Here is a 26,133-nt window from a genome sequence, read left to right on the forward strand (position 1 = left end):
GTTGTTCTAAGATACACTGACAGCTATTATTGCCCAGTTTAAACAAGTCTGAGCATTTACTAGATTGTGTTTTCTTTCTAGACAGACAAATGGATATCTCAAGAAACCCCCCCAGTATAGATATGCTGCTTTGGACTTACTTGAAGTAATTTGCTTTTTGGATTCCTGCATCATTCATGGCTGGCAGAAGCTCTGAGACACATGCATGTCAGGCCTGAAGGCTCTGACTTTCCAAAGACTTCTAAGCCCTGGATGTCTTACAGACTGAAGTTTAAACGTCAAGGATGATCATCAGATTGAATCTGTTATGGTGCTGGATTGACTGAACTGTTTTGATCCTCTTGTAGCTCCCCCAAACCCCCTTCCCCCATGTCAGATCTTCTCTAAATTATGGAAATTTTGTGGAAGACGCTGACTTGGATATTGAGCCTGCTCTTGGCCGCTGCTGATTCTCAGAGCCTTTCATACAGTTCTCAAGGTAAGATAAGTTTAAAATGTTCTGGTCTTGGCTGATAAAAACAAGATGTGTACATTGATTGTTAAACATTACAGTGTGTGATCGACAACAAATTGAGAGATTCTCAATCAAGATAAAACAATAAAATTGTTATAACAGTGAAATGCTGCTTATTAAATGAATTCTGTTGCATTCAGCATTATTAATTCTGTTTCTTTGTTTATTTCTTATTTAAATGAAAGAGGAGTTCTTGTCCCGTCTGGATGACTACCAGCTAACAGTGCCCGTTAGGCTGAATGACAAGGGCGAGTTCATGAGTTACACTGTGAAACAGCACCGACCCGGGCGCAGAAAACGGACGCTGGACCAAGCCGGGCTGGACCCCGCCGAAACCAGACTCTTTTACCGCCTCTCAGCCTACGGCAAGCACTTTCACCTAAATTTGACGCTTAATCCACACCTGGTTTCCAAACACTTCACTGTAGAGTACTGGGGCAAGGACGGACGGGAGCTTAGCTACATGTTGGCGGATGATTGTCATTATTTTGGATACCTACTGGATCAATACAGCACTACAGGAGTGGCACTGAGTAACTGCAATGGATTGGTGAGTAAAAAGCCTCAAGGTTTCATTGTGTGGGAGTAAATAATCCACAGAGGAAAAGTCTTGTTATCTGTCAGCTATTTCCTTTCTGTTTTGTGCATGTGTTTTCACCGATGTTCTTTACATTTTTACATAGAACCATAAAAAAACATAGATGTACAATGATAAAATTATTGCAAATTGACGGGTGGGAATATCATTTGATTTGTAGAGCTTACACTTAACAAATGTTTAGAAAAAATACTTACTTCTCAAAAGAAACACCAAAAAGGTTTCTGAAGCTGTGTCCCATTACAATAAAATTAGCCTTGATTCCTGTGGTGTAAATGAACCAAAAGTTTTTAACTTCTTAAAAAGGTTAGTAGTAGAAAAGAACCTCACTAAATCTCTTTGATACCAGAATAACACATGCACATCTTTTGCACGCCTGATTTCACCATTTTATTTGCAAGTAAAACCCCATTTCCCAATTCCTTCGAGAGAACTTTTTATATACAAGGTGTGTTGGAACACGATAAAGACTACCCCATGTCTGTGGGAGATGGCCGTAAGAGATACTTTAACTACATACTTTAATTCTTTTAACTTTAAAACAAAAACACTGAATACACATTAACAAGCATGAACACCATAACGGAAGAAAGCAGCAGGACCAGCTTTAGCAGCAGACCTGATCTAAATAGAACCAGATAAGCTAAATCAGGACCAGGCCATTATGTAACAGAACCAGACAAGCGAAACCAGCTCCAGGCCAGTTAAAACGGCACCAGACCGGTACTAATGGAATTGTTCTGGAGTCAAAACTAGCCTAGTTAAGTAGCAAAAGATCTTAAGTGGCATAACAGAAAAGCTTTATCTGTATTGTTTGTCACTGGGAGTCCAAAAGAGCATAATAGGCATTATAGGCCCTTCCCTATGGGCTCATATATGAACTCCATCGCTAGACATCGCTGTAACTGACTTGACCAGAAAAAAGGGTTTAAAAACTCAGCTAAAAAAAGTAAACTACCAAACTCAGTACTATATTTACAATTCATCTAGTTTGAAACTAGAACTAGAATGAAAAGTACATTTGAAAAATAAAGTTAGTACTTACATTTGCTTTCAGTTGACTTCTCTTGACTTTGACTGAAAGGCGCTGGTATGGTATGGAGTCATTATGTTTCAGTCAGTGCTGTCAAAAGCAGATTAAACATGATGACACACCTCTGCAATGATTTTCATTGCATTTTCAACAACCTCTTTATCCTGGTCAGGGTCATGGTGGGTCTGGACGAATGCACTGCTAATATTGAAACCCAGATCTCAATTGCTGTGAGTTAGCGTAATAGACTGCTGTGTTGCCTGGGCACCCCAGTGCAATCAGAGTGCAGATTTCCTACATTTATATTCAATAAAATAAGTTTAAACAATCTAAGTTTGTGACATTTTCATTAGGACTTAAGGGGAAGCTTTGATTCCTGTGCAGTGTATTTATTCTACAGCCGACGTGCATCTCCTCTCCTCTCGGTTGTTCTTTCTAATTCAAACAGCAAGAATTATTGCAATATTGCTTGTTTTTAACTTATTTTTAAATATTTTATTAAGTGTGCTGACATTGATTACTGTCTGGTTTATCTTTAGTCTCACTGCATCTCTCCAGTTTTGACTCCAGAACAAATGCTAGGCTAGGATCCAGCGCTAGGTCATCAAGAATAATAATGAAAGTCTTTACAAATTAGGGATAAAAAAGAAAATTCTAAGAAGTGTGAAAAAGAGAGTGAAAGAGTGCCAGGTGAATGCATAATGATGGTAAACTAGAAGGCTCAAGTGCACCTGATCTGAGGTCATAACGCACCTTAACAGATCTCTTATCTGAGCTACAGTCTGTGTGCGCTGCTGCATCTGATTTTTGTTAAAATGACCGCTGAGTGACAGCAAAATTTTAGTGTAACCGCATAGCGGTTCTGCATCAGGTTTGGATCGTTTCTGCACCTGCAGTTCCGTTTAATGCTGCCAGCTGGTTTCTGGGCTTTGTCAAAAGAACACAGTTTGTCAAAGACGATCATGGCACGTCAGACGTCATAGAACTATTAGGGAAATCTGCATTAAGGTCATTTAAATACTAGATGAAGCCTCAATGAAAATCTACAATCAAGCATTTACAAGCAAACATCAAATATGAAAACAAATGTTTTTCATTTCATAGAGGCTGCTTGGTTTCACGGGAAAACACTGGGTACAGGACCTAAAGTTGGATTACAACATAATTAAACCATGGGAAACTCAATAACCATTCTTAATTTGTTTAATTTAGCTGGGATGTGTTATATAAACACCAACCAGAGATTCAAGTGTTCAAGGTGTGTTGTAAACATGCTGAAAACCAAGAGATGCTTACAAAAGCTGATAGAGGAGATGATTTTATTACACTAGAAAGGTAATGGGCATAAGAAGATTTCCAAGACACTGAACACTTCATTGGGAGTTCCAAACTTATGGCACAGCAACAAACCTGCTTGACCATTGGAGAAAGCCCAGAATTTCATCCAAAGGCTTTAGCAATCTCATCAGGACAATAAACCCTTACAGCCCTTACAGGATGACCTGATGAAGGCTGGGACCAATGTGTCGGTGGCAACCATAATTCATGAATTTATTAATTGTGTTTTGCCACGACTTTCTCCTATGCAGGGTTGTGGTGGGTACAATTCACTGGGCGAAAGGCAGGAAACACCCCAGACAGGTCGTCAGTGTATCACAGGGCAAACACACACACACACACACCTAGGGGGAATTTTTAGTATATCCATTTAACCTGGCTGCATGTCTTTGAACTATGGGAGGAAACCGGAACACCCGGCGGAAACCCACACAGACACGGGGAGAACATGCACACAGAAAAGACCCAGACCACTCCACCTGGGAAGGGAACCTAGGACCTTCTTGCTGTGAGGCGACCATCATATAATCACTTATCCAAGGTGTTCAATATCCACTTTAAGGTCGTACATGTGAGGTAGAACTGATGCCATGTCACCATGCTATATGTATCTAGTAATTAAGCTGTAACATTTGATTTAAAAAGCTGCAGTCAAGGTGTTCTAATAATATATAATGTCAGGGTACTGTCTATTATATAAAAATATATATTTATTTTGAGAAAAAACTATTTAGTATTTTTTATGATGATATATCCAGGAGAATGAATTGGTGCTCCCCTGCTTGTTCGGCTTTGCCACTCATAAATCATCATGAGAGGTGCTTTGTCTTTCAATTTCTAGGAGAGAGAATGAGGGTGGAAAATTCCCAAGGGAGCTGGTTCTGCCCACCTACCTCTCTGACAGGGAGGACACGTGGGAGGACGTGTACACCATATTGGATTCCTCTTTAGTATCAGAGGTACAGTCACATAAATCTGTGGGAATTTGGAGAGGCCGTGCTGGCCTGGAGGGATTTCCTGCAGCCACTGTGTCTGCGCTTGCACAAGAGCTCGGAGGAAACCTGCAGTCTCTGTGTGCTGTGTAATCACATAACCACGTCTTTCAACTTAACTCTGCTGCCATCTCATCTATCAGGGGGATTGGTCTTGATCAGTGATTTATGCCAGGGCTTGTAAGATCGTTATGTGGAGCTTTTCCTCATCCTAATGAGAAATCAGGTTGTTTCTTTTTTAATAAAAAAGGCCATTAGCACAACAATTGTTATTAACTAGCTGAAAGCATGTGATGTATAACCACAGGTTACAGTTTACCTCACATTTCATGCATCAGAAAATGTCAATATTTAACAAGGTTGTCAAGGTCTGATAAACACTGAATTAAAAACAACTGATGCTCACCAAACAATCATTTGCAGTACAGTGCCAGTCCATGCGTGTGAGGCGCTGGTCAGCACAGTGTGAATGAAAAAGTGCATAGAGTGGTACAGCAGGTGGTGTTAGTGCGGCACAGCTCCGTCAACCTGTGTCCAATCCCAACCTCAGATTACTGACTGTGTCAAGTTTATGTTCTTCCCATCTTCACAGGCTTTCTGTTATCTTTTGAAAGCATGCCAATTTGTTGATTAGCTATTATAAGTTGCCCCAGATGTGAATGACTGAGTGAGTATCTATATGCATGGTGTCCTGTGTTGGACTCTGTATATCTTGCACTGCACCCAGTGTCTCCAAGATACTTTTTATCACTGCAAACCTGAGCAGGATAAAGCATTTTCCTGAATGTATAAATAAATGGGTCTACCTTGAGCTGATTTTTTTCAAATATACAGTGTATCACAAAAGTGAGTACACCCCTCACATTTCTGCAGATATTTAAGTATATCTTTTCATGGGACAACACTGACAAAATGACACTTTGACACAATGAAAAGTAGTCTGTGTGAAGCTTATATAACAGTGTAAATTTATTCTTCCCTCAAAATAACTCAATATACAGCCATTAATGTCTAAACCACCGGCAACAAAAGTGAGTACACCCCTAAGAGACTACACCCCTAAATGTCCAAATTGAGCACTGCTTGTCATTTTCCCTCCAAAATGTCATGTGATTTGTTAGTGTTACTAGGTCTCAGGTGTGCATAGTGAGCAGGTGTGTTCAATTTAGTAGTACAGCTCTCACACTCTCTCATACTGGTCACTGAAAGTTCCAACATGGCACCTCATGGCAAAGAACTCTCTGAGGATCTTAAAAGACGAATTGTTGCGCTACATGAAGATGGCCAAGGCTACAAGAAGATTGCCAACACCCTGAAACTGAGCTGCAGCACAGTGGCCAAGATCATCCAGCGTTTTAAAAGAGCAGGGTCCACTCAGAACAGACCTCGCGTTGGTCGTCCAAAGAAGCTGAGTGCATGTGCTCAGCGTCACATCCAACTGCTGTCTTTGAACGATAGGCGCAGGAGTGCTGTCAGCATTGCTGCAGAGATTGAAAAGGTGGGGGGTCAGCCTGTCAGTGCTCAGACCATACGCCGCACACTACATCAAATTGGTCTGCATGGCTGTCACCCCAGAAGGAAGACTCTTCTGAAGTCTCTACACAAGAAAGCCCACAAACAGTTTGCTGAAGACATGTCAACAAAGGACATGGATTACTGGAACCATGTCCTATGGTCTGATGAGACCAAGATTAATTTGTTTGGTTCAGATGGTCTCAAGCATGTGTGGTGGCAATCAGGTGAGGAGTACAAAGATAAGTGTGTCATGCCTACAGTCAAGCATGGTGGTGGGAATGCCATGGTCTGGGGCTGCATGAGTGCAGCAGGTGTTGGGGAGTTACATTTCATTGAGGGACACATGAACTCCAATATGTACTGTGAAATACTGAAGCAGAGCATGATCCCCTCCCTCCGGAAACTGGGTCGCAGGGCAGTGTTCCAGCATGATAATGACCCCAAACACACCTCTAAGACGACCACTGCTTTATTGAAGAGGCTGAGGGTAAAGGTGATGGACTGACCAAGCATGTCTCCAGACCTAAACCCAATAGAACATCTTTGGGGCATCCTCAAGCGGAAGGTGGAGGAGCGCAAAGTCTCGAATATCCGCCAGCTCCGTGATGTCGTCATGGAGGAGTGGAAAAGCATTCCAGTGGCAACCTGTGAAGCTCTGGTAAACTCCATGCCCAGGAGAGTTAAGGCAGTTCTGGGAAATAATGGTGGCCACACAAAATATTGACACTTCAGGAACTTTCACTAAGGGGTGTACTCACTTTTGTTGCCGGTGGTTTAGACATTAATGGCTGTATATTGAGTTATTTTGAGGGAAGAATAAATTTACACTGTTATATAAGCTGCACACAGACTACTTTTCATTGTGTCAAAGTGTCATTTTGTCAGTGTTGTCCCATGAAAAGATAAACTTAAATATCTGCAGAAATGTGAGGGGTGTACTCACTTTTGTGATACACTGTATTAGCATCATTGACCAACCTTATGAACAAAAACTTGGGTCGGTTTCAGTTGATGCCAGAAGAGCAGGTAGCATTTGATGAACTTCAGAAGCATTTCGTGTCAGGCACAGTGCTTAGACCCCAAGGTCCTTTTCATCATCGAGGTGGATGCCTCCAATGTAAGAGTGGGAGCAGTCTATCCCAATAAGCAGGGCACGACAATAAAGTGCACCTGTGTACATATTCCTCTCACAGACTATCCCGAAGTGAGAGAAATTAGGATGTTGGGAATCAAGAACAGCTGGCAATTAAGCTTGTTCTTTAGCAGTGAAGGCACTCACTGACTAGAACAAGCTAAATATTAGTTCCTGGTCTAGACAGACCATAAAAACTTCTACATTCAAGGCAAGCCCCAGGCCAAGGACCCAGTACTTAGTTGATTGGCAGAAGGAAGTTTGATGGCTTGAGTAAGAAGGAATAGTCTGTGATTGTGTTGTGGCACATTGGTGGATCGAGTAGCTGACATATCATGCCTGATTTTATTTCTACCTGATTACATTTCTACCGCAGTCTCCCCTCATTAGGTTCATTAATTCATTTGTTTTTCCTTTTTTCCTCGCCTTTCAAAGGGGCTTTATCCCTATTTGTTTCTTTATTTGCCAGCTCACTGGTTAGCTCATGCTATAGAGTTTCATATCACATTCTGCCTTGGGTGGTTGGATTTTTTTCCCGCTTTGTGTTTTCTTTTTCTTACATCAGGCACTTGGTTACAGTGACAGTTTTGTCTCAACGTTGTTTAGTTCTGACTTTGTTTAGTCCTTTTTCACCATCCCGTTACATCCCTAGTTTCTGGACTGAAGTATTAAACATAACAAAACAAGGGCAACGTATCTTTTATGGATTCTCCTTTTTCTACCTTCATCACCTGATATCAACTGCCAGCTGCAGTAATCTTAATTTCTACATACATCACAAATATAGATTAGACAGATGTATACAATGTCATTTTTATCAAACAATCATTTAAAAAGAAAAATCTTAAGCTTTTTTCAGAGGCAGTTACACCAGCAGGCACACTTTGGGTGCATTTGTTTTGCATGTGCACAAGTTTATTATTCCAAAAAGAGGGCTTTAATTGGTTTCATTGTGTGTTTTACAGACTTGTAGAATGTGCCAATGTTTGTTATAAACACAACTTCTACAATTTATACTGCGGTGGGGGTTGTCAGGGGCACATGACTGTGTACTTTGGCTTTGGTCCCAGTAATTATGGTGTTGTTCTTTATGTAATTGGTGGTTTTGGTGTGATTGAACTCAGTATTATGGATCACAAGCTGTTTTTTTGCATTTGCAGGCGACTCAGAGATATGAATCACACATGCTTTAAACTGACCTAAGTGTATGGTACTTATCTGTGGGTGGCGTGTATTTAACAGGCTTTTTCTAATTGCAGAGCTGGACATCATAATGCTGGACAGACAGTTTAACATTGTATTGAATCCAAACAGATTAGATTATACATACTGTCAGTGTTTCAGTTACTATGACTATGTAGAAAACAACAACTCGCAGTATTTTATGTTACGTCTAGGAATTATGCTTGAGATCACTGTCTAGACTGTGTTTACAAATATATTGTATGAGTTTTTCAATCTAATATTTATTTCATAAGTATATCAATAAATTAATTCATCAATTCATAGACTGAAGCTTTTTTTGTACAAGTATAGGCCAGTATTAATCCGTACACTAACACTAACTCTTCTGTGGAAACTAACATTGTGGATTTTTAATGTTTCTTTCTTGTTTTTTTCCACAAGCATGGTGTCATCATCACAGAAGATGAGCAGTATTTAATTGAGCCTCTAAAGGACATATCCTCCAGGAACTCCAGCGAGTTCCGGCTTACCGGTGAAGGGCAGCCACACGTTATTTATAAAAAATCCTCCATCTCGTCACCACAGAGGCACAGCGAGGAGTTCAGCTGCGGTGTTTCAGGTTGGTGAACCTCTGCATCCGCCTGCTGTTTGGCTGACGTAAATGAATGGCTATAGATAGTCATAGAGGAAGCTGTGGTGTGTGGCTCAGGTTCGACTGGATAGCACCAGCAGGACAACACATACATCTCCAGTTGTGTTAAAAACAGACAAGCTGGTGGTTAGGTCTGAATGTCTTTTACAGGTTTAAGTAAAGATCTGCTCTACTTGTTTCTGCCCTAGCATGGTGCCCTGAGCCTGTTGAAGTTTCAGGTATTTGGCTGCAGTGCTGTAGGTCACTGTAAAGGCTGTCATCATGAGGAAGCCAGCGTGCCCGAACAGGCACTATCTAATGGCTTTTCCTCCAGCATCTGGGTCATAAATGCTCCTACTGCAGCAGATAGGTTCAGAAGGAATGCGCTTCATGCACGGCAGTCATGCATGCACATCTGAGTAGACTTAAAAGCATTTTTATACATATTTCACACAGATTTTTCCATTAGTCATTGTATATAAGCAGTATATTTGTTATGCACATAAATCATGTATTTTTATATCATAGTTGTTATTTAAAGGAATATTTTAAAGTTTTCTGTTTTTTTATATGTGATTACCACAGACAATAATATTAACACATTTTCCTGTTTTTAGAAAAGATCACAAAACCCACTGACTCTAAACTTACTTATAAATAAATGCTAAAGACAGTCTGACAACAAGTAAGTCAATAAATATTTAAGGAACGTCATGAACTTCTCAGTCCAAAGTACCTGTTAAAAGCATAGATTTACAATCTGTTTTTTTCCATGTGGAGCTTAGATAGATAGATAGAGAGAGAGAGAGATTTAAGTGAATCAAACAGAATGATTACATTTAAATTTTCGGCATTTAGCAGATGCCTTTATCCAAAGCAACTTAACCACCAGTACCTTAACCACTGAGCTATCACTGCCCTTGACAAAGGGCAGTGATAGCTGCCCTTAGAATGATGACAAAGAAGGTCAATAAGATGTTCAGTACTAAATTAATAACAAGGTCTCTGTTGCACTTTAATCCCCAGACCTCTTAATAAATCAAAATCCACGTTCACGAGTTAGTCCTGCTGCAGCATCTCCCTCACCTGAGGAGAATAACGGCAGCTTTAACAACACCCACCGGCAGCGCCGCTCCGTCAGTGCAGAGCGCTTTGTAGAGACTCTGGTGGTGGCCGACAAAATGATGGTGAGCTACCACGGGCGCAAGGATATCGAGCACTACATCCTCTCCGTCATGAATATTGTAAGTTTGATCCTGCTTCTCTCATGCATGTGGGACGCTTGTATTTGTTACACAGCTCTGTAGTCTTTAGGGGCCAGACATGACATGTCTGGAAAAGGTTTTTAGAGAATGCTGGCAAAAATAAGTGAAAACAAGACTACACCCACAGGCTTTCCCTCATAAATCTCTGGAAAAGTGTAATAAAACAAGCAACACTTCTTAAATTTTACATTTTATCTTGGATTGGCTAATAAATTTAAGACTATGTTTGTGCCTACCCTAAAAACCTGATTCTGTCAACATGTTCTCTCATTTATACTTGTCACCAGTGAAGAACAGGCGACATTAATCTCTAGTGAGAAAATACAGTAGCATCTAAGGTGCTTGGGTGGTGCAGCAGTCCATTATGCTAGCTCATACACCACCAGCCTAGTTTAGCTCTCTGCAGACAGGTAGAGGTGGATGGGACCTTGTTGCCATTGCAACAACTATTCCCACTAACTGTTCTTTTGTGCATGCTGTAGCTTTATGTAGAAGTCTGACACTGGCTGGTGTAAATAAAAACTTGGTGGCCTCACATGTGTCAAGAGTTTGCTTATGCAAGTCTGTGGTTCTTCTGGGTCAGCATGCAGTAAAGGTTAAAAACGCAATGAGGGGTGGGGGATTGGACATGTCTTAAACTCTTTTAAAGTGTAATAATAATAATATTAATAGTTTGGGTTGGCACAATGGCTTGGTGGGTATCACTGTCGCCTCACAGCAAGAAGGTCCTGGGTTCGATTCTGAGGTGGAGTGATCCAGGTCCTTGTCCTCTGTGCGAAGTTTGCATGTTCTCCACGTGTCTGCGTGGGTTTCCTCTCGGAGCTCCGGTTTCCTCCCCCAATAGAAAGACATGCAGTCAGATGAATTGGAGACACAAAATTGTCCATAACTGTGTTTGACATTAAAGACTTAAACTGATGAACCTTGTGTAACGAGTAACTACCATTTCTGTCATGAATGTAACAAAGTGTGTAAAACATGACGTTAAAATCCTAATAAATAAATAAATAAATAATAATAATGTAATAACTGACTTTTAACATAATTTGTCTGACTTTGTGTCTTTTCTTCTTTTCTGGAGGTCAGGTTGCCAAACTTTACCGTGATGCCAGTCTAGGAAACGTTGTGAACATTATTGTAACCAGACTGATTGTTCTGACAGAGGACCAGGTAAATGCATTACAAGTCTGTTCTGATTTTTACAATGATTTCAAGGCAATACTTTTACTTGTAAAATTTAAATATGTTCTAAACATAATTTGTTTGTATTTGAATATTGCACATTGCACATTGCATGTTCTTGCATGTTGCATGTACATGATTTTACCACAGTAATAACATAGCAATATATGGGCCCTTAACTGTAATTACTAGGCTGAGAATCATTTTTAGTGACCTTTCATTCTTTATTTAGTGTGCTTTACATGAGAGCAGACTCAAAGCTTCTGTCTGAGCTGGTCGTGGCACCATCAAAGCAGCAGAGCCTATTTTAAGAAACAGAAGGACTTACTGTTATACGATTGGTCTGGATAAGACAGACACAAGCATCCTACCATATGGCTACTGCGGCTAAAGTTAAAAGCTAAGCAAACAGATAGGCCTAGACTTAGTCCCAGAGGAAAACTCTGTAATGTTTTAACGTGTATTTATATTTTGTATACATTATAGTATAATGAGAGTACCAGCATATCCATCTAGTGCTTTTTTGTATGTGAAACCAACATCCTTTTATTAGCATTCATTCCAAGAATGCAACATTTGTGTTTGGATTGGCATCCTGTTCAGGGTGTGCTACTGCATCGCGCCCCGTGATTTAGGGGAAACCGGACCCACTACAACTCTGACCAGAATAAAGCAGTGGTAAAAGGTGAAAATGAAATGATGGTTATATACAGTATGTGCTAATAAGCTGATTTTTTTTGATAATTATGCTGTTTGCATGACTGTTTAAATAATGAGATTCTTGCTTCAAGTTGTCAAATTGTAATGTTCAGATTGTAACACTCAGTAAGTGTTCTGTGTTTTAGCCCAACCTGGAGATCAACCACCATGCCGACAAGTCCCTGGATAGCTTCTGCAAGTGGCAGAAATCGCTCCTGTCACATCAGGGAGATGGAAACAGCATCCCAGAAAATGGCATAGCACACCATGACAATGCAGTTCTCATCACAAGGTCGGTAATTTAGTTTTGTCTTTAAAAATGACCCATTTGTACCTAGCAGTTACCCTAGAGAAAGCCAGACTTATCTTAAACACTTTTGCTGTACTTTGTAGTTAAACTAGGCACAAATACCAGTCATGCTCTGTGTGTTTCTATAAAGCATTGTGTGCTGCACTTTCAATCAAACTGGGAGAAGTTACCCCTGGACTAGTGGAAAGCTTAGCTGTACAAAAATAACACACTGTATCTAATACTGAACACTCAAGCAGTCATCTAACCATTACCTCACTGAGCTGATAATACCACATAATTACAACAGATACCAAAAAAAACTTCACCTTTACTGTGACGACATCCAAACGTACCTGATCTCAGGACTTATGATTTACTTATAGATCATAAAATGCTGAGTAGACATAAATTATCTGTTCCAGGCCCGTCAGTCATTCTGCAATTTAGGGGTGGTAACCATGCTACTGTGAAACACTGTCATCACCTGAACATGGCATCACTCTTGCTCTTAGCTATTTTGGCCACGTTACCCTGGCAACTGCAGCACACACATCCAGCTCTGTTCACCTGTGGAGGATCATCAGTTTTTGATTGGCACTGAGGAAAACTTCTTCTCTGGCTTATGCAAACATTTGTGCCCTCAGGTTTGCTTCTTCTTTTGAAGTTGCTGAGCGATTTACTCAGATTTCTTACAAGTCAGCACCCTTTTGTGTTCAGTTTAGTTTGGGTAATTAAAGGGTAATTCTTCTTTGGTTAAAAAAGAAAATCTATGATTCTATTAAAGTCTTTCATCTATGGTGGCACAGAGCAACACTACAAAATTGGCACAGGGCAAAACAACTGCCGAAATGCTTTATCACAATGAGAATGTTCCTTTATAGTGATTTAATTTGGGTGTTATACATCATGTTTTTTACATACTTGTCCTAAATTATTTATTGTACCAGTTAATTAGCTATTTAGCTTTCACTATTGTACAGTACTCTGTCACCCCCTCTTAAAGACATAGCCAAAGATATAGTCTACGTCATGTCTGTGTGTAGACGCCCGAGCAGTTGATAGCGCTGCTGGGGATTCGAACCCTGGATCCCAGCAGTTTTTTTCTTCCCAGAAGTCCAAAAATATGCAGTCAGGCCAATTGACGCTAATAAAAGTTGGTGTGTGAGTGTGTGCCCTGTGATGGAGTGGTGACCTGTCCAGGGCGTTTTCTGCTTTTCACTTCATGGATCCCTGGCCAGGATAAAGTGGTGGTAAAACAGACAATGAATGAATATTTACTAAACGTTTTTAGATGTCTGGCCACTGTTTAGATAAGTCAAATCATGTCCAGTTTGTACTCTGACAAGTAAACCCTAGAACTTCTCTTCAGACAGATGAAGAAATCTTATAGGACTGTGACATTCAATAATGCATTATCTTATGATTTCATAAAGTGTGATCATAGAATTCAAATTGAATTAGCTGAAATCAGGAATTATTTTAGACACAGTCTCTTGTCCTGTTCAAAGCCTATTCCATAAAGTATTATTCTCTAGTTACCAGTTATGGCTTGCATTGGAGTCTCGACAAGTAATGTTGTTTCCCTCCTTGACTTTTACAGCCCCACTGACATGTATTCTTTGGATTAGTAACCATCGCGCTGGATGAGAGATGTTCTCTTTGCCTGAGACCAGGTTCAAACAAATGAGCTAAGGTTCAGGTGAGATGGTGCCGGAGCTCATGCCAAGAAAAAGCTCATGAACTAGAGGAAATTTCAGTCTGGAGATGCTGTGTGTGTGTTTTTCAAACTCTAATGCAGGGTCCAGAAAGTGCTGATTGACCAGTGGGTCTGTTAAGACCATTGCAGAATATTCTAGAAGAAAAATACTTGTATTACTTATATTTCTTCACAAAACTAAGAAAAACAGTTGTTGCTTCTAAAAGTGGCAAAAATTGTCATTTAGCTTAAAGGGGCAATTACTCAAAAAAGTGGTGTCTTATGTTTCCTCATGTCCTGTGATGCCCTCTTGCTACTGAGAAATGCTGAGGTTATTCCCTAATACTGGTGCTAATTAAATTAGTATGTATATTGGCTCTTATGTAAGTTGGGGGTCCGTCAAGGACCTAATTGGAGACCTCCACCATTCTAAATTTCAAACAACTTAACTGCAAGTTTTTATTCCAACACAAGTATTATACACCAAACTTGATATTTTACACCAAACTCAGCCAATCGTTGTGCACAGGGACAGAGTCTGGTAAAGACAGGATGGAATATTTTCTAAACTGTTGCCACAAGGCTGGAACTTTACAGTGGTTACTGTGGTAGCCAGTGCTGTCATATTCTGTTACCTCTCCAATATGTTTAAATGGGCATTGCAAGGCTGTATGCTAGATTGTATGCACCTGCAAGATGCATGTAGACATAAAAATAAAAATAGACATAAAAATCAACATAAAAATAATTATGGCCATCTGAATAAAACTGTGTGTACAGCTATAAATAAATGCAGTCAGGTTATTAACAGGAATACTTCGGGAGCAGTTTTACTGTTTTGTTGACACGTACACGTCACTGTTGTGGCCACTTGCAGGATGTATTTTACCATGGTGAATAGTTCTGCTTCTGCAGCTGTGTTGGATACCGCTGGCACTAGCATTGAAATCGAGAGATGGACTTTGTGGTGATGCATTTTGCCACCGTGTCTTTTTCTGACCCTTCTGGTCACGCTCTGATTTATTTCCCTGTAGAATGCACATGGCATGAGCGATGTGATACTGCTGTTTGAACCTCAAACCACACAGAGAAATTAAAGTAACTAATTCAAAATAAATAGATGGCAAAACAAGACTGAGCTCCTTGAGATTGTCCGTGAGACTGTACCTCAAGCTTTTGGACGCCTTTCATGCATTTCAGGAATTCAATTTTTAGCATCCTTGGTTTTTTTTTAATAGGTTGAAAGCCCATTTATGATTGGATTGGTCACTGCTATTAAACATAAATGAATGTGTTTTCAAGGCAGAGACCTTGTCCTTCCTTACTTAGTGCATGCATGCTCGGTGGTTCTTATTGGATTAGTGGTACAGTGCATACATTATTTATAGAGAAGCAAGAAGCAAGGCTTAAACATTTGGCTTTGCATTCATGGCCTTGCTATATCTAATTTAATAAAAAAAATGAATAATGATATTGATTATTCTAAAGTTTGACAAATTGCTCTGCTTGTTATCAGACTTTTCCTACTGCACAAAGTACCAGGTCTTTTGGTAAAAAGAAAACATTCCAGCACAGATGAAGCATAAAAGAAACAATACAGCTTTAAAAATATCTTTTTTTTCTGCATTTGCTCTTATAGTTGGTCAAATCTAAAAATTGTTTTTATTTATCCATGGCCAGTCAGGTTAAGAAAAAAATGCACACTCTTATTCCATGTTGATCTGTACAAATACATTGTTCCATGTAGTAATAGTGGAGAATTCACTATTAATGTGAGTTAATTTGTTCTAGGAACAGATAAAATAAGGAATCAGAGCAGAACAGTAGAAACAATGTAGATTTGGGACAACTGGGATGTGCATTACTAAGGTGAACATAAACTAAGGTTTACTAAGGTGAACATCACAAACCAAAACTTAAACAAGAAAGGCAAAAACCCTTAAAGGTAAAATAACTGAATAAATAAACAATCATACAAGGACTTGAAAGAAGAAAGCAAACACTGTTTGACACAGGGTTCCAGCTGCAGTGACCGGTGTTAATCCTGAGAGACACGCAGTGAAAGAACCTTGAGGAAATGTTCCAGTTTTAAAAGGGAGTCAAAATAGTGCATGACCACACACAGAGCCAGTGCCATGGTCATCAAAGGTTCACCGAGTCCTCCGACAGAGCTAAGCAAAGCAGCAATTGTGCACCATTATGTGTAGTTGTAATAAACTGTGTGTTATTTTTGAAGATTTACACATAACATTAGTAGCATTTGCAATACTTGCAGTACTTGGCTATTCACTGTATGTAAAAAGCACCTTTTAAGTTGGACGTTTTGTTAATATCAAGCTTTATGTAAATAGTTTTTAATGCATTCACACAGTTTATACATACGTATATACCCTGGTGTCTTTAAAAGCCAGAGCTTTTTGCAGTTTTCATCCATTCGCATTAACCACTCTTAGTGCTCACTCATAACTTAGGGCAATTCAGAGTAGACAATCCATTTTCTGCAAGAAAAAGGGAGGACCCAGAGGAAACCTGTGTGTACACGGAGAGAACATGAGGAACTTCTTACAGACAGTGACAAGAGATGTGGGTAGAACCGAGATCCTCAAGACTTGTTGTTTATTCTTATTTTGCGGCACTGGTTCTCTAACCACCATTCTTTGCACTGGATATTGCTCTGGATAAGTTTACTGTCAAATGAACTCAAATAAATCTTTACTCCAATTAAGTTGTTGCTCCCAGCCACTAGACGATACTCTTCTAGCTTATGATTTGCTAACCTAAGAGGGCGAATGCTGACTTTTTCTGAGACTAGTATAGGCAGTCATCCCCTTTTTTTCATACAGCATCATTCAGCAGATCAGCTTGTGTAAAGGACACTTAAGTTCACGGGTGGAACTGCAGGCACTGCCAATTATGCCCGCTAGATGGCGCCCAGCCAACCGGAGGCAACACCGAGTTTCGAACCGAGGAGTCCAGAAACTGGTGTGATATCCTACTGCACCACCTGGGCGCCCACGGGTGGAACTTTATATAAGGCAGAGTTGGTTATGCTTTTTTGGACTTCTGGACTTAAACATACTCATCTTGATTATTGAGTACGTGTTTTGGTGCCACTATTTAAGGATAAATATATATTTACATTTATCTTACATCTGCTTTTTACATTTACGCTTTTAGTCCAGAATTCAGGACACAGAAGGGGATGATCCACTTGTCCAACTGATTAAATATGTCCATAGCACATACTTTCTGCCGCTGACTCCTCAGTATGAAACCCCGAACATCTTGGATTGTTTAATTCATTCCAGATTAGTCTCTGTGCCTTTGCTCTGCGCTGTGGACGACGTCAAACAAAGCCTGGCTGTCTGCCTCTGCCTGGACTCGGCAACGGCATCAGACCCGACTGCTTCTTAGGAGGTGTTAAACGCACCGTTTGGGGAATGAGAAAACATCTGGCATTCTTTCGCACAGCTCTGCCGTCAAAGCTGTCTGCCAAACCGTTGACAAGTCCAGTTGAAAAAAGGCAAAGCGGTTTGTGTAACAAAATAAAAGTGGTCCAGAGCATGCAGGCCAAACCACCAGTAAGTCTTGGTGGATGATGACAGTGAAATGAAGCTAATAATGCTTGAATGGAAATGCATTGTATGGACTTTGTCGGTTGTAACTTGGCAGTTCTATTTGGTGCGCAATTCTATCTATCAGCAGGATGAGGAGCGCTCCAGACGAGTGATATGGATTTGATATTTCATTGCTAAAGCTGCTTGTGGCTTTCCGTATTAGTTTTATATAATTTACAGCCCGTAAACAATGGCAGGCTGCAATGTGTAGGGTTTAAAAAGAAATATTATTGATTTGAACAATACAGCCTCATTAGGTTAAAAGAAATTTTAACAGTAGTAAAGTTATTGTATGATAGACATTTTGGATAAGGGTTTCTGTAAATAATGATGTGGCTTGGCAACAAGATATTATATGTTCTGATTTTTTTTTTCACATATAACAAAGCAATACATATTTCTGAGTATCATAAGTTTATTTTTATCTGATGGCAAACCCTACTTTTCTACGAAGACTGCAAAATAAGTGGCAAAGTGTAAAAAAGTGAAAACACTAATATATTAAATATATGAACAGATCTACCTTAGCACCATCCAGATTGAATAATAATAAAAATAATAATGATGTTTATCATTTCCAGAGTGCCTTTTATAGACTCAAGGTTGCATTACAGAAATATAATATATAAATAGATATAAAAGCACAGTAGAAGACAATAGCAATAATTATTCAATAACAATTAATAGCAGTGGAATTGATCGAGTGACAGTCCTGTGGAGAAGCTCTGAGTGAACTGATGTGTCTTAAGTTTCGATTTAAAGGAGGAAAGACTTGTACAACCTCTGAGGTGCTGAGGTAATGAATTCAGAATTCAAAGATCTGGCACCAAAAGTAGATAATTTAGTAAGAGAAAAGGTAAGTAGGTCTGCATCAGAAGATCTCAGTAAACAGGATGGTGTGTACAAGACTAAAAGATTAGAAAGCTAATGGGGGGCAAATATATACAGTGCTTTAAATGTGGGGATGAGTATTTTAACTTGATAGATTGGCTCCCTATCCAGGGTATTTCTTCCACGCGCCCAGTGTTTCCTGGGGGAACTGGACCTGCCATGACCTCCTGTTTGTAAAACACTGTTACATTAATTGAGCTCATGGATCTATGGGAATATTTTCTTTACAGATAAAGGACATGACAGCAGTTTAGAAAGGGAAAGATGTTTCTACTCCTTCTTAGTCTCATATTACTGTATAACTACTGAAGAAATGCCAACTCTCATATTTCTTTTATCTTCTGGATTAGTAAAACAAGTTCATTTTCACCTCTGAAGCCTCTAATGCATTTTTCTTGTATTATACAATAACTGCTTAGTATTTTATGTATAATTGCTATACAGTGTATCACAAAAGTGAGTACACCCCTCACATTTCTGCAGATATTTAAGTATATCTTTTCATGGGACAACACTGACAAAATGACACTTTGACACAATGAAAAGTAGTCTGTGTGCAGCTTATATAACAGTGTAAATTTATTCTTCCCTCAAAATAACTCAATATACAGCCATTAATGTCTAAACCACTGGCAACAAAAGTGAGTACACCCCTAAGAGACTACACCCCTAAATGTCCAAATTGAGCACTGCTTGTCATTTTCCCTCCAAAATATCATGTGATTTGTTAGTGTTACTAGGTCTCAGGTGTGCATAGGGAGCAGGTGTGTTCAATTTAGTAGTACAGCTCTCACACTCTCTCATACTGGTCACTGAAAGTTCCAACATGGCACCTCATGGCAAATAACTCTCTGAGGATCTTAAAAGACGAATTGTTGCGCTACATGAAGATGGCCAAGGCTACAAGAAGATTGCCAACACCCTGAAACTGAGCTGCAGCACAGTGGCCAAGATCATCCAGCGTTTTAAAAGAGCAGGGTCCACTCAGAACAGACCTCGCGTTGGTCGTCCAAAGAAGCTGAGTGCACGTGCTCAGCGTCACATCCAACTGCTGTCTTTGAAAGATAGGCGCAGGAGTGCTGTCAGCATTGCTGCAGAGATTGAAAAGGTGGGGGGTCAGCCTGTCAGTGCTCAGACCATACGCCGCACACTACATCAAATTGGTCTGCATGGCTGTCACCCCAGAAGGAAGCCTCTTCTGAAGTCTCTACACAAGAAAGCCCGCAAACAGTTTGCTGAAGACATGTCAACAAAGGACATGGATTACTGGAACCATGTCCTATGGTCTGATGAGACCAAGATTAATTTGTTTGGTTCAGATGGTCTCAAGCATGTGTGGCGGCAATCAGGTGAGGAGTACAAAGATAAGTGTGTCATGCCTACAGTCAAGCATGGTGGTGGGAATGCCATGGTCTGGGGCTGCATGAGTGCAGCAGGTGTTGGGGAGTTACATTTCATTGAGGGACACATGAACTCCAATATGTACTGTGAAATACTGAAGCAGAGCATGATCCCCTCCCTCCGGAAACTGGGTCGCAGGGCAGTGTTCCAGCATGATAATGACCCCAAACACACCTCTAAGACGACCACTGCTTTATTGAAGAGGCTGAGGGTAAAGGTGATGGACTGGCCAAGCATGTCTCCAGACCTAAACCCAATAGAACATCTTTGGGGCATCCTCAAGCGGAAGGTGGAGGAGTGCAAAGTCTCGAATATCCGCCAGCTCCGTGATGTCGTCATGGAGGAGTGGAAAAGCATTCCAGTGGCAACCTGTGAAGCTCTGGTAAACTCCATGCCCAGGAGAGTTAAGGCAGTTCTGGGAAATAATGGTGGCCACACAAAATATTGACACTTCAGGAACTTTCACTAAGGGGTGTACTCACTTTTGTTGCCGGTGGTTTAGACATTAATGGCTGTATATTCAGTTATTTTGAGGGAAGAATAAATTTACACTGTTATATAAGCTGCACACAGACTACTTTTAATTGTGTCAAAGTGTCATTTTGTCAGTGTTGTCCCATGAAAAGATATACTTAAAAATCTGCAGAAATGTGAGGGGTGTACTCACTTTTGTGATACACTGTACATACAAATTTACAGGCCTTTGCCATACACGTATTGTTCTTATACGTCAATCTGGTGCTGTATTCAGGTGCACAATGGACTTTGTTTTGCAGAAAAACATTTATATTGAAATGTAAATGCCCAGAGCTTTCTAGGTGTACCACACATGTGCTGTACAGTAACAACATATGTGTGTGAAGAATAGATTTTTCAATATTCATGAGACCTTCTAGTCATTTAAGTGATTCTAATGGGGGAAAATTAATCTAATCACATCTAATCCTGATATGAGTGAATTGACTCAACATTTTTTGGCTCTCTACAGGTATGACATCTGCACCTATAAAAACAAGCCCTGTGGTACACTTGGTAAGTGGTTTAAACCCTTTCTTACTTCTGACCAAAACTTAATTCCCATGTGCTGCCTTAATCCTTATTTAGGACAATGTTGCCAAACGCCATGTGAAAGAATTTTGTGTTTGTCTATCTTACATATGGAATAGTCCTGTACGGTGGTTAGGAAAGGGCTTGCTGTGTCTCTGCTGGCGTGCAGATTGCTGGCTTGGCCGAGACTCGGTCCAAACATGGCACTCAGCCTGTCTCTTTCTACACTCTCTCCTGTCTCCTGTTTCGCCTCCAAACTTTCCCCCTTCTATCTGCCTCGAGCCGGAGGTGTTTACTCCTCCCCTGGGTGCACAAAAAGAAAAGAAAAGAAGAAGCAGATATAGAAAGCAAAAGAAGAGCAAGGGAAAAAAAGAATTGTAATGCGCAAAATTTCAAAGAGCGGGTTGAGCATTTTCTTTTTCATATATGTACTGTGGGAGTGTCAAAGCACCATCTTATCTCTGCATGGCCCTCCAGGCACAACAGTATATTTCAGGAGTAATATCATGACTCCAGGGGTGGTTTGACAGATTGACCGCATTCGTCACATTCCCTCAGTCCCTTTAATTGCCCTGGCATCTGCTTGACTTCCTCACTAAAGTCCTTCCCTTCCCCCAGCACCTCCCCTCCTGCTCCTGCCCTTCTTTTCCACCTTCCCCTTCCAAGAGGATTGTAGGGATCATGGGCCAGGGTCAGCCTCCTGCCCTCTGGGGGTCACTGGGATTAGGCAAAGATAATACCTCTACGTCCATCCGCTTAGAAAACTTCATTGTGTCAGGCAGTGCTTTTATGTCAGCTAGAAATACAGAGAAGTACCTTCAGGATCTGAGAATCTTTCTGCTTCAACTCCGATTTCTTACCTATTGTGCCTAACACAGTAGAAAGAACATAAAGAGTCGAGAATTCCTCAGATGGAGTTATGATTCCTGATTAACCATGTCCAGCACACACCTCTCCACACTGCATCATATCTGGTGGCCTTTTTACCAACCAGGTTGTTCTGACCTTTTCAGGTCCTGGTGTTGAGCTCACAGAGCAAAATGAAAATGACCCACATGTGCAGGATAAAAGAGCTCCCACAAAGGTATTAAGGGGCCTTGAGTACACCAGCAAGAATAGTTTTGATCTTGCCCCAGGCTTTTGGCTTCTTGTTAAGCAGGGTCCTCTCGGCTAGCTTAAGAGCTTTTCCTCTGCGCACACACCTGTAGATGTAATCTGGAGAGAAATGCTCTGAGCGAATGACAAGTACAACAGCCAAGGGGAGGAGAGGCCAGACACCTGGATTTTGGAAATGCTTGTTTTTTCACCATCCTTATTCGATGACTGTGAGTTGAGAGAATTTACACTCAGGCTGCATGAGCACCAGATAAGCAGTAAAACAACTCATTATCCTATTGATTATTCTCTATATCAAAAACTGTCTTACTTCTGCCATGTTAAATCTCTCTGTAACTTTCCTAATATAGAGAAGTGCTTATACATACAGGTTTTAGTCAACAGGTTTTTTTTTATCTTGGTGTAGATTGTACATTTGAGAACGCAGCATCCTGATTGGGTGCCGATTACATTAACTACTTTAGAATGAAGTTAAATAAAAAGCCTTTATTTGTCATATATACATATACAGTTGTAGAGTACAACGGAATTCTTTTTTTGCATATCCCAGCTTGTTTGGAAGCTGGGTCAGAGCGCAGGGTCAGCCACTGTATGGCGCCCCTGGAGCCGAGAGGATTGAGGTCCTTGGTCAAGGGTCCAACAGTGGCTGGGTGGCAGAGCTAACATACAAACCCTCGACCTTCTACCCACTAGGCTACCACTGTCCACCTAGACAGTTTATTGAGAGGTTGTCTTTGCAAACTTTGAAATATTATGATGTATTTAGAAAGCACATTTATTGTACTGTTCCCTGGAGCCGAAAGGATTAATGGTCTTGCTCAAGGACCCAACAGTGGCTGCATGGCAGAGCCAGGATTTAAACCCACAACTTTTCAATTGGTAACCCACTGCGACATGACTCTTAACATGACTCAATGCCGATTTCAATCAGCTGATGAGCCACGTTACAGCCTCTCATCAAGCCAAAGCACTTGAGTTGTGCATTCAAGCTCAACATCAGCTGTAAATCTTTATTTCTTTGTTTTTACTTCGCCTACTAGCTGGTGTGAATAACATAACATGCTTTTTATTGAACAATAAATGTAAAATATTTTGGCTTGGTAATGAATTGTTGAAAACAGACTCAAAAGGGGGATTTTTTTTCTGAATGTTCACCTTTGGCTTGCATTACTATGTGGTCCCTTGTTACCAGAAGTAGATTGAATAAATCTAACCCCATGTCTAGACATTTTCCAGCTCCGGCTTTAGTAAAAAAAAAAAAAGAGACAGGAACATTTAGGCTATTGCGCCACATCCGACCTCCACACCACTGGGGTTATTGAGAAAAATCTTGCTTTTATCACGCTGAAGTGCAGACCTCGAAGCTGACCTCACTGTTTTGTGTTTTTGCTTTTGTGTGGACAGGATTGGCATCAGTAGCTGGAATGTGTGAACCAGAACGAAGCTGCAGTATAAATGAAGACATCGGACTGGGCTCAGCATTCACCATCGCGCATGAGATTGGACACAAGTGAGTGAGGATGTGATTAATATATGGTGGCACAGGGGTCTACTACACAAGCAACCACCGATGAGATTCAGTTTGAATCTCAGAAGTGTTATCAGCTGGCTAAGCATCTACACAGACATGATTGACTATGTCTGAGGGGGGAAATTGCCGACTCCCTGTGATAGATTGGTGCTCTGTCCAGGGTATTCCTGCCTTCTGCCTAGTGTTTCCCAAAAAAAAAGAAATTAAATAAATTATTAAAGTCTGAATGAGTCCATTTGCACAAGATAATTACATGCAAAAATTATATTTTGTTAATAATCTATTTTTTTATGTTAAATGCATCTAAAAGTGAAATTAATCATTTGACATATACACATTTAACATCTGGCACTTAAAATTGGTAATTATTAATAATATAATTATTTAATTAAATAGATAAATTTTTTACTTTTACCTTATCAATCTAAATGATTAAAAAATAAATTCATACATTAATTATTTTCAATAATATAATTAATACTTTAATAATAGAATAATAATATTTAGTAAAGTTACTAAAACTGTAGCTCATCAGGCAAATTGAGCATCTACTAATTACACTCTGGGGCCATTGTGAAACTTCTAGTCGGATAAATTCCTCTAGTGTTTAAAAATATAATAAATTGCTCAATAAATGAAACAATAAATGAGGTGTCAGACATTAAACCTAAAGCCACTAGTGAAAATGCCTCTATTTTGCATTTTCCACTGTGATCCCATTATGCTTTCATAATGGCAAGGACTCCACAAGTTTGTGGAGTCTAATAATCCATGTTATCCCAGCTAAATATTCAGAAAAGCATCATTTGATTGATTGATGGATTGATTACTCTGTCTTCCAGCATGGCCATGCTTGGTTTAAGTAAGCTGACTGTGACGGAAATCTATGACAGTCACCAGTCACTGATGTTCTTCAGTGTTCAAGCAGTTGTTGCAGAGCTTTGAGATTTTAATGAATAACAGGATATTAAGTTCAAGAAGATCACACAACTAAATCATTTTTACTGGTGATGATCTTTGTCTGTATAGGTTAAAACTTACACACACTTTAAAAGAAAATTGACACTATTAAAGAATGAAAATATTATGTAGGGGTTGAATAATTGTGACATGGAAGTATTAACAAAATACCTCTGCTCTAAAATACTACATCCTTTATATTCCCCGTTCACTTTTATTTCATTCATCTGACATAAAATTATAAATTCTTGTTTCCTTTATAAGGAATATTTAATATTTTTGATATATTCATATATATTAAGTTATTTTTATACATCCTAAACCACATCAAGTCTGCATGACATTATTTTAAACTGTATGTGGTTGGATACAGTATTTACGGAAAATATTCGGGGTAGGATAGCGCTCCATTATTTTCAGTACAAACATATCTCGGCTGATTTAAGGTAAGTGGAAAATGTGTAAATTTCATCAGACTTTTCTTTTAAAATACGACAGTCTTGATCAAGAGCAAAAGCAAGAGCACTGTAGTCTCTCTTTGTTTCTGACATTCCATATTACTCATTTTAATATCTGCCCCCCTACTGAGCATTTTAAGAAGCACTCGGCGGTCCCAGGATTCTTTACAGTCATTTGTCTTGGTGGTGAATGTTGTTTTTAATGATTTGGTCAAGGCTGTCTCAGAGCCCCTGGGGCTCACAAAGTCCTCATTAGGCTACGCAGAATGCTTGCACCACTAGTGAGGTCTTTTTTAATATGTTTCACGGTGGTCACAAAATTCTCCTTATTCTGGCATCCCTTGATAGTGAATAGTTGCTAAAGATAGTGCAAATTGTTTCTTAGAGACAAAGCTAAGCTCCATTGTTACAAGCCAATTTCTTTTTATTTTTGCTAGTGAGAGTCTGAATGTGGGTTTGTTTAACAGGCCTTGACTGGCGCACCTATTAAAGAACTGTTCCTTTTCCCCCTCGCTCTCTGTGCTCCCGGATTGTAGCTCTGTCTAAACGTGTAATTATTGATTGACAAGTCAGCACTAAAGTGGTGATTATGACTTTCTCGTTCCTTAAGAGCTCCAGACAGCTTGTGGCCTTTGACCTTACTGGCCTATGCATACAGCTGTTACAGACTCACGAAAAGCCCTGTCTTTACAACCTTGCCAAAGGAGACGTCCTCCACCACTGCAGGAACATCCTGCGTCTGCCAAGAGCTGCCCAAGCATGTCGTCACGTTAAGCTGTGTAGAGAGAGGGAAGAGTGGGAAGCAATGATTAGCATGAGTAAGCCAAGCCTCTGACCCCGCCCATGTATTGTTTTACTGACAGCTTCGGCATGAACCACGATGGAATTGGGAACGCCTGTGGGACCAAAGGGCATGAGACAGCCAAACTGATGGCCGCGCATATCACAGCCAACACCAATCCATTCTCCTGGTCCACCTGCAGCAAGGACTACATCACCAGCTTCCTAGAGTAAGTTCAAAACCTCCTCATTTCATGAAT

General features: G+C 40.1%; 1 protein-coding gene across 1 annotated transcript in view; it reads left to right on the forward strand.

Moving 5' to 3' along the window:
• The first annotated feature begins 390 nt into the window (after window positions 1-390).
• The window catches only part of adamts6 (ADAM metallopeptidase with thrombospondin type 1 motif, 6), a 64,395-nt gene continuing 38,652 nt past the window's right edge, over window positions 391-26,133 (forward strand). The window contains exons 1-9 of the mRNA XM_063014016.1: window positions 391-478; window positions 700-1,064; window positions 8,749-8,926; window positions 9,965-10,182; window positions 11,290-11,373; window positions 12,231-12,376; window positions 20,970-21,013; window positions 23,549-23,654; window positions 25,957-26,103. Coding sequence (XP_062870086.1) covers window positions 391-478; window positions 700-1,064; window positions 8,749-8,926; window positions 9,965-10,182; window positions 11,290-11,373; window positions 12,231-12,376; window positions 20,970-21,013; window positions 23,549-23,654; window positions 25,957-26,103 — 1,376 coding nt within the window. The remainder of the gene's footprint in view (window positions 479-699; window positions 1,065-8,748; window positions 8,927-9,964; window positions 10,183-11,289; window positions 11,374-12,230; window positions 12,377-20,969; window positions 21,014-23,548; window positions 23,655-25,956; window positions 26,104-26,133) is intronic.

This window comes from Trichomycterus rosablanca, chromosome 18 (assembly GCF_030014385.1).
Source record: "Trichomycterus rosablanca isolate fTriRos1 chromosome 18, fTriRos1.hap1, whole genome shotgun sequence".
Taxonomy (NCBI): Eukaryota; Metazoa; Chordata; class Actinopteri; order Siluriformes; family Trichomycteridae; genus Trichomycterus; species Trichomycterus rosablanca.